Source organism: Echinococcus granulosus, assembly GCF_000524195.1.
Source record: "Echinococcus granulosus chromosome Unknown EG_S00013, whole genome shotgun sequence".
Lineage (NCBI taxonomy): Eukaryota > Metazoa > Platyhelminthes > Cestoda > Cyclophyllidea > Taeniidae > Echinococcus > Echinococcus granulosus.
Window position 1 is genome coordinate 346,459 of NW_020170393.1, and position 7,680 is coordinate 354,138.

The window sequence follows — 7,680 nt, forward strand, 5'->3', positions numbered from 1 at the left end:
TGTAAAGTAAGGGGGCTGCTCAGGCATTTCACACACAAAGGTGAGAGCTCCGTAGTGAAGCTACGTGCCTTAATGGGGAGGAAAAGGCTACAGAGTAGACTTCAATGAAATGACACGAGATGCCTTATAAATACGGCAATATTAAAGGGGAAATGCTGATGGGTTAACTGGTGAGGGTATTGTCGAGGTGGAGTAGATGTTATCTACAAAGGAGGAAAGTAGACAACTTAACACCCGGAAAACGGCAAAGAGAGAAGTTATAATGACGGATTACTAGTCCATATCCGAGTCATCGCAAACAACGGAGAGTTCAAGAGGTTTCAAAAGAACTGGTGAAGGGGATAAAAGCAGTAATTCTTGTGCCTAAAAGGCAGAAATTGAACAAGAGGCCAGTAACATATTCCTAATTTCTTTCACTTATTTAAGTCTTCCCAATGAGGTCACGCCGGAACATTAAAACACTTACCGGACAATCTTCCATCCAAGTGGACTGAGGGGCAGAATCAGTAACATCTTCTTCTTCCTCCCATTGATCATGGGTGGTGTACGCAGCTGCCGGACTTAGGGCAAAATCAGAAGGCAGAGGTGGAATAAACAAGGGGTGAGAAATCACACCTGGATCAAGAATCCGCGTCTTAATATGGCCCAGGAGGTCCGCGATCTCGCTCATTCTCGGCCTTTTTTCCGGATTCTCGGACCAAGACCTGAAATACGGTCAGGGAAGTGTGAGTACAGATAAGTGGAAAAGTATGAGACCGAGAAGGTAATGTATAACCTCTCGAGAAGACGCAGAAGAAAGATGGGGCAGCCTCGCAGTGGGCGAGGACGACGGTGTTTATGAACCAGCTGGACAAGCGTCACAAAAAAGGACTCATCAGGGGGGCAGACATGCTGTCGAGCCAGAATCTCCCAGAAGGTCATTGCAGCCGAAAATATATCACTCTTCACGGTGTAGTTGACTGTGAATTCAAAAGAACGAGGTGTGAAGCAACCTACCTTCACTAAATCACATTAGAGATAAAAAGACCAACTGGGAGTTGTTGAATCGATGGCAAAAAGTTCTGGCGCCATAAAGCCTGCAGTGCCTCGTCGAGTTGAGCTCATTAGTTCGGAAAGGTGGGAGGATTCGGCTGATCCAAAGTCGCAGAGTTTGAGACGAGCGCCCCCATCAAAGATGAGGCAGTTAGCAGGTTTGACGTCTCGGTGAATTATTGGAGTGGAAGAACGCTCATGGAGGAAGGCCAGCGCCTCGGATAATTGAGCTATCCAGGAGAGGGCATTGGATAGATTATATTCAACAGATCTTCTCCTGTGGATTACTAAAAGGGGAGAAGAAGCATCTCTCGATTTACTTCATCATTTAGCAAAGAAAAACATCAGTATGGGAAATGGGGGTAATGCGCACATCACTGAATGTATTGACAATAATTGTTATGTCTTCGATGAAATTGTAGTCCACCCGTAATAGCTTGGAATAAACTATTGCATGTGAGTCAGACACATTCGAAATTACGCCAAAAACAACAAATATCTGGCAAAATAATATGCTAGTACGTAAAAAAGTATAAATAAGAGGTGGCAATTTCTCGTGCAATGATGATGAGTAAAATTGAACCACCAATGTCTCAGACCTACAATGATACAAATCACCTTCAGAGGCTAATTCGGTGACAATATATTCTAGAATCCCGTTTTGGTAGTCAGGACCAGCTGCCAGCAGCGTTACAATATTAGGATGGTTCTGGAGTTTAAGCAAAAGTCTCAATTCCTTGTAACGTCTTTCCAGCGAACTTGAATAATGGAACCATTTCACGAATCCTTGGAGGCCGTCAACACTTGTAAAACGCGTATAATACCGAGGGTTCTTTGAGCGGTACAAAGGTGAGATTTGTGAAATATTTGGTATCATTGCTGGAAAAGAAGGTTTCGTAAAGTGCGGGCGAGTACCACGTGTTGTTATTGCAAACTGTACAATAAAAACATGTGGGTATAGTGGACGTGAACCAGGAAGTCCAGACTGAGGATTAATTCAGCGTACAGCAAAATGCACGCAAATTGCCGTTTTTTCATTGGTCAACAAAGTTTTTCATATATTGGCCTTTCTGTGCATAAAATAGGTTGAATAAACAAAACATTTATGACCTGTTAATCCCTTAAAATACCTTTACCTGATTGTTAAAACATTTTGCTTTGAAAATCAAGTGTAACAACGTCAGATCAAAGTCATCATAACAACTTCAACAGTTGTTGTAAAAGAATAAATTTCTAAAATGATGATCTCAAATAATGCTCAGTAGTGAGCCTGCGGCTAATAAACAGTCAGTCTTACTTTTAAAACTACTGCATATCCAGTAAGATGCAACTTCCAGGGATGGTCAATATTTCAAAAGCAGATCTCCGAGACTTCCCTGAAGACGAAAATGCACGTACTACTAGGGCAGAATATACGTGCTTAACAGATAATAAGAAACAAAACAGGCGTTTCATTCTCATATTTGGCTCTTTATACCCCCAATGTAGTGTTCTTAGACTTCTCCGTAGGCAAAAGTATACATACTACCAGGACGGAATAGGTATTGTGGACGTATGGTGCTATTAGCATAGCCCAGAGGCCAGTCTACAGGGAGGGGATGCAATACTAGAGTCTCTTAGTGGTTTGTTATCGAAAGCGAGGAATAAACAAGCAATTTGCACACCGCAACTTCACCTGGCTCACAGCCACGGCTAAAGTCGCTTCATTTGTTGATAACATACCAGCAGAACACGGTTCTGGGGTGGATATTGTAAGTAGGCGTCATTTATAATCCTTTTATCGAGGGTTATTACGGGTTATTTCATCCGCACTATATGTCCTTCTTCCGTGGCGTTCCGGTTCAGTTTTCAGAAATGAAAAACAGGGTAGTTTTCCATTAGGATTGTGTTCGCTTTCATCTTCTACAAATTTGACATTTTGAGTTTTTCCTAAAGATGAAAGAGGGCACAACACTAGGACAGTATATATGTATTATCGAGGTACAAGAGGGCTGGGACTACCAGTGTGGTCTAGGGGCTAGGCCGCTTAAAGGCGGTACGCCAGTATAGCTCTAAGTCCCCGTGTAACCAAAATGACGAGTTAAACATACAACCAAAGTATTACGAAGCTGCCGAAAATTTACGAAGGGTCAAGTTTAAGTAGTAGCTTACTTAACGTGGGTTTGTCCTTTTTTATGCAATCAAAACAGTTTACCTTCTTGTAATTAAGTAATGCAAACTTCAAATATTTAACATTAAAATCCAAAGATCAGCTCCCATAGAAATCGCTCCTTTGGTAGACAGATATTAAATGAAAACATTACGCAGTCCGCATGTTTTATGTAGCTGGGAGTGTGCTTGCACTCAGCAACCACTTAAAATTGAATCGTTTTTTTCGGCGCTAAAGGGATAAGCAAGTGCTCTAGTTCACTCACAGTGGAAGTTAAGAAAAGATCCGGCTTACTACGCCTTAGAGCACTTTGGACTGGCATCCAGTTATTCACAGAGTCAAAAGACAAGAAAAGGAGACGCAAGGGAGAAGGGTGGAATACCCCTATAATGAAACCTTTCAGTCAGTCCGAACCTAACCCACTGATCTCTTCCTCCTTTTCGGATTTGCTACACATTGCATATCGGGCACTGAAGGCAAAAGTGTGTTTAGACTACTGAAGTCTTTCTCACACTTCACACAAATCGAATGTAGGAAATACAATTACAGAGAAACTGTCTCGCAGTAGAGGGCAGTGAAAAAGCTATTCTTTAAACACCATGCAAACAGTGGGAACCGCAAACCAAAGCCTAGATTTTTTACCTTAAGAGGGTTTCCACCAATATTAAATAGCTTCTTAAAGCTTGCCACATGGTGCTGCGAATGAATTTTGCCTCATCAGCTAATTTGAAAGGTCAGTAGAATTTCCAGTAGCGCTGCTGTGGCAAGGGTTTCATTGGAAGAGGAAGCCTTTTTTCCAAAAAGGGGAATGAAGTTTAATCTCTACGCTACTTCCCGGGCAGTAAAAGCAATCGCTAACTCAGAATATAAACACTTAATTAAGCAGAGACTGTCACTGTCTAAACCTTCCACACTTGTCATTAGTCGTGATCTGCTAGTCCCAAGTACACATTATGTAATACCTCAAGCTAGCTGCTTAAAAATAAAAATGAGCTTAGGAAAGGTTTCCATTAAAGTGTACTAAAATGTCCCTTACTTATCCACTCTTCTCTGAGCCTGTAAACTTCATGATTGGCGTTTTGATAGGTAATATGCGGAAATATTTTTCAGCCGTTTGCACGCACACACGCACGAACGCACGTACGAGGGCTGAGCGAATTGTACTGGGAGGCATGGGCGTTGGTCGGACTGGGCGCATCCGGAAGAGGTGGCCTACTCGTACTTCAGCCGCCAGTCTTGATAAAATCTAAGCAGCAAATAGGCAATGCCAGTTGGTCTGGGCATTCGTGCAGCCCCTGTGCCCTGGGTGGGTGAAGTTGCTTACTTCCAGCGTAATTGCTCCACGATTTGCTATGAGCAGGCTGGAAATTTATGCTCTTTCCTTAATTGGACGTGTAATCGCTGCAACTTATGAGGCTCAGGCGCCTTGGCGTAGTGATGCCAGTCTCACAATAACAACCATTGTGTCACCATTGTTAAGAGCTTGAAATTTGGCATAAACATTTAGAATCCCTAAAGCAGATCATTCAACTTAAAAGGTTTTCATTCAAGTCTTTGAAGGTTGTAAAGTGTCACTGCGTTTATACTCCCAGCACTTGGGTAATGTGACTCAGTAATGATATCCACTTCAATTTACCTTTTTCTTTCGCATTGGTCATGACACCATAATTTATGCTTGTTCTGAGGTGTTAGTTGAAGTCACCCAAAATCACAAAAAAAAGACTTTTATCTGCAATTAAAAGTTAAAAAAGGTCACAAAATTGCTTTTCAAAGGGTGTCAGCATTAGAAACCAAGCCGTGGGGAAGCAGGTGAATAAGTGATATAGATAGGGCTATAAATGAGATGGGGCGATTTGTTAGACTCTTAATAGCCCTTACCTCGAGGGGCAGTCAGGTGAACCCCTTTTGAAAGCCAACTGATATTTCTTCTAAATCTTGCATTTTAAGGTCGTCTGTGGAAATAACATATACTACGTGAAATTCGAGAGACTTTATATCCGAGTGTAAGGATTGCGGATATGGTTACTTGAGGCACTTTGACGACGAAATGAACGGAGAGGAGGTGTCAGGTACAAAAGGGGCCAATGCAAATGGTAAGGTGGATTGGTGATCTTCCTGAAGCGGTTAACAGGAAAATCGGAAGCTCCAGCTTTTTGAACTGGTGATTCCCTTGATGGTGGAGCCTTAGCTCTGAAAGTGCGAAGATCGGTCCCAATCTGCTTGATAGTCGTAACAACTAAAACCCCTGGAGATTCGATCCAACAGCTCGTAACATACCACATACCTTCTGTCCACCTAATGAATTGCAGAATGCCATCTGCTTCAAGGGCTAAGCCCAGGAGCTTAGTACGTGGCTACCTTTTTTGCTGAAGCTGAGTGCTCCGTTACTAGTTTGTATGCTACTAGTGTTTTACCATGGATTTCGTTGGAAGAAAGAGAGAGAGAGTAGTTCTAGCAGAATCTGCTTTAAATAAATTAAAAAAATATTTATTTCTTCTTTCCAGGGGAACGTACTTTATCTTGATCGGAAATAAACACAAGAATAAAGTCGTGGAAATGTGGAGTCTGGAGTTGATTCACTGCCAAATAGAGAGTCTAAACTCGTTTTCAAAAAAACTTTTTAACTTTTTTAAACAAACAAGTTTCAGCAAACCTGGAGGAGTGCCAATCACCTTTTTACTGCGGAACTCTCAAATGCTAGGGTTATTGTTGTTTCAATCAACGCAATCAACCATGAAATGAACAAAATAAATAATTGAAAGAAAAAAAAACACAGTGAATGCCGGTAAAGCTTAGTGAGAGAAACAACCTAGAATAAAGCCAGTAAATTTTCAAAAACTACCGTCTACTTTGGGCGAGAGAAAGTGCTTGTTTTTGAGCTTATGTTTCACGAAGTAATCAGATATTGGGTTCCCCTCCTACTTTTACACAATTTTTGGGAACAAACAAAAGTTTGCTAGCCCGGGATTTCCCTACATCTGTCAAAAGATTTATCAAACTGCTCAAAAACAGGTCTTGAGGAGAGTTTGCCCAATTCCCCATTCTAGTCCTCAGATCCCACGGGTCCCATGATTAAATTATGTTCCGGATCTAGGTATTTGCCCTTCAACTAAAACCTCAAAATGGGTGAAGGAAATGTGGAAGTCAAATTGGTGGGCCAATTACTCTCCAGATGCTAAAGACTACCAGAAATTAGCTTGATTTCAGCAGATAGGTAGTAGGAAAGGAAGGAGAAATATGCGGAATGGGATCACTTCCTAGGTTGTGGCAAGAAATCGGTGCATCAGCGAAGGCTGAACCACCTCTGGTTTGCATCATCGAATGCTGGGTAAGGGTTTGGGATTGTTGAAAGCCAATTCTAGCGCTGCTTTAGCTGCCACCACGAGGTGATTGGTCACTAGGGCTAGTCCGAAACTGGATTCATTTTTCAAGCGCTTGGTTGACAAATTGTGAGCTCATGTACGAAGATCTGGCCATTGGATTTTTAGCTCTGGATGGACAATACTAGCATAGAGAACAGACGTTATAGTCGTTCCATCACCAAAATGTATTTTTGTCCACCCACTTCCCTTAGTGCACTCGTCGACTGGCCACTGCCACCACCACCGGCCATACTAGCGTCACCAACAGTGCTCTCCAGACAGCTTGCACTAGGAATCACCTGTGTGGAAGGTTTGGGGAGGATAGAAGGGGTCCTGCCTTCGGAGACCATCAGCTGCCAGCTCCCAGCTTCTAACTGTTTATCAAATTGTCATCTTTCTGCAGGGGTACCCTCGGAAGGCTTCAAAGGCCGCGACTTACAAATAATGCAGTGCAGCACCTGTTGAAGAGTCAGTGCTACTGAATAAACAGGCGTGTGGTGCTGCATTCAAACCACGGAAGGCAGTCACAAGTACAACTGCCAAGTAAAAGCGCAGAAGTGTCACATGGGAAAGATGAAAACCTATTAAGTGGATATTCGAATGATGTTTGGGGCATGAAGTATTCGTTAACAGTTACAGCATTAAAACTGGAACATTACAACCTCGTCTAATTGCCAAGGGAGCAGTATTGCACATTGGCCGCAGTTGCTGCGGAATTTGGCATACGTTTCCGCCAGTTCCTCTTGAAGGGAATACTTCTGTGTCTGCTGTGGATGCTACTGGTGCCGCCATTCTTCTAACGACCATGCATTGGCATTATTTCAACTTTTTACTACAGAAAACAGTGCCAAGGAGCATAAGTTGCAGCAAGGAAAACTTGATCAGGCGCATTGCAAACCAGTCTCCCAAATTACCTTGTTTGGGATTCTGACATTAATTTACCTAAGGGAGGACAACTTACTCCCTATAAGAATTCTCCAAATTTCTGGAGTCACTTTAGCGTCGATCTCAACTCTGTTGGCTCCTTGTCCATCGCATTCGTGTTTGCGGGAATTCAGTGCGTACGACGCCCGGCTCCTAGAACACCGACCCACGAACTATAAAAAACTGTTCGGCCAAACGAACATTTCCAATTCC

General features: G+C 42.6%; 1 protein-coding gene across 1 annotated transcript; it reads right to left on the reverse strand. All coding sequences in view use genetic code 11, as the record gives it.

Moving 5' to 3' along the window:
* Nucleotides 1-273: 273 nt before the first annotated feature.
* Nucleotides 274-6,893, reverse strand: EGR_02754 (Mitogen-activated protein kinase kinase kinase 7; the record flags this gene model as incomplete). Its single annotated transcript, XM_024492003.1, has 7 exons — nt 274-363; nt 467-704; nt 776-959; nt 1,032-1,319; nt 1,636-1,741; nt 4,326-4,427; nt 6,747-6,893. 7 exons carry the CDS (start codon nt 6,891-6,893, stop codon nt 274-276), a joined length of 1,155 nt encoding a protein of 384 aa, XP_024353497.1.
* Nucleotides 6,894-7,680: the final 787 nt, after the last annotated feature.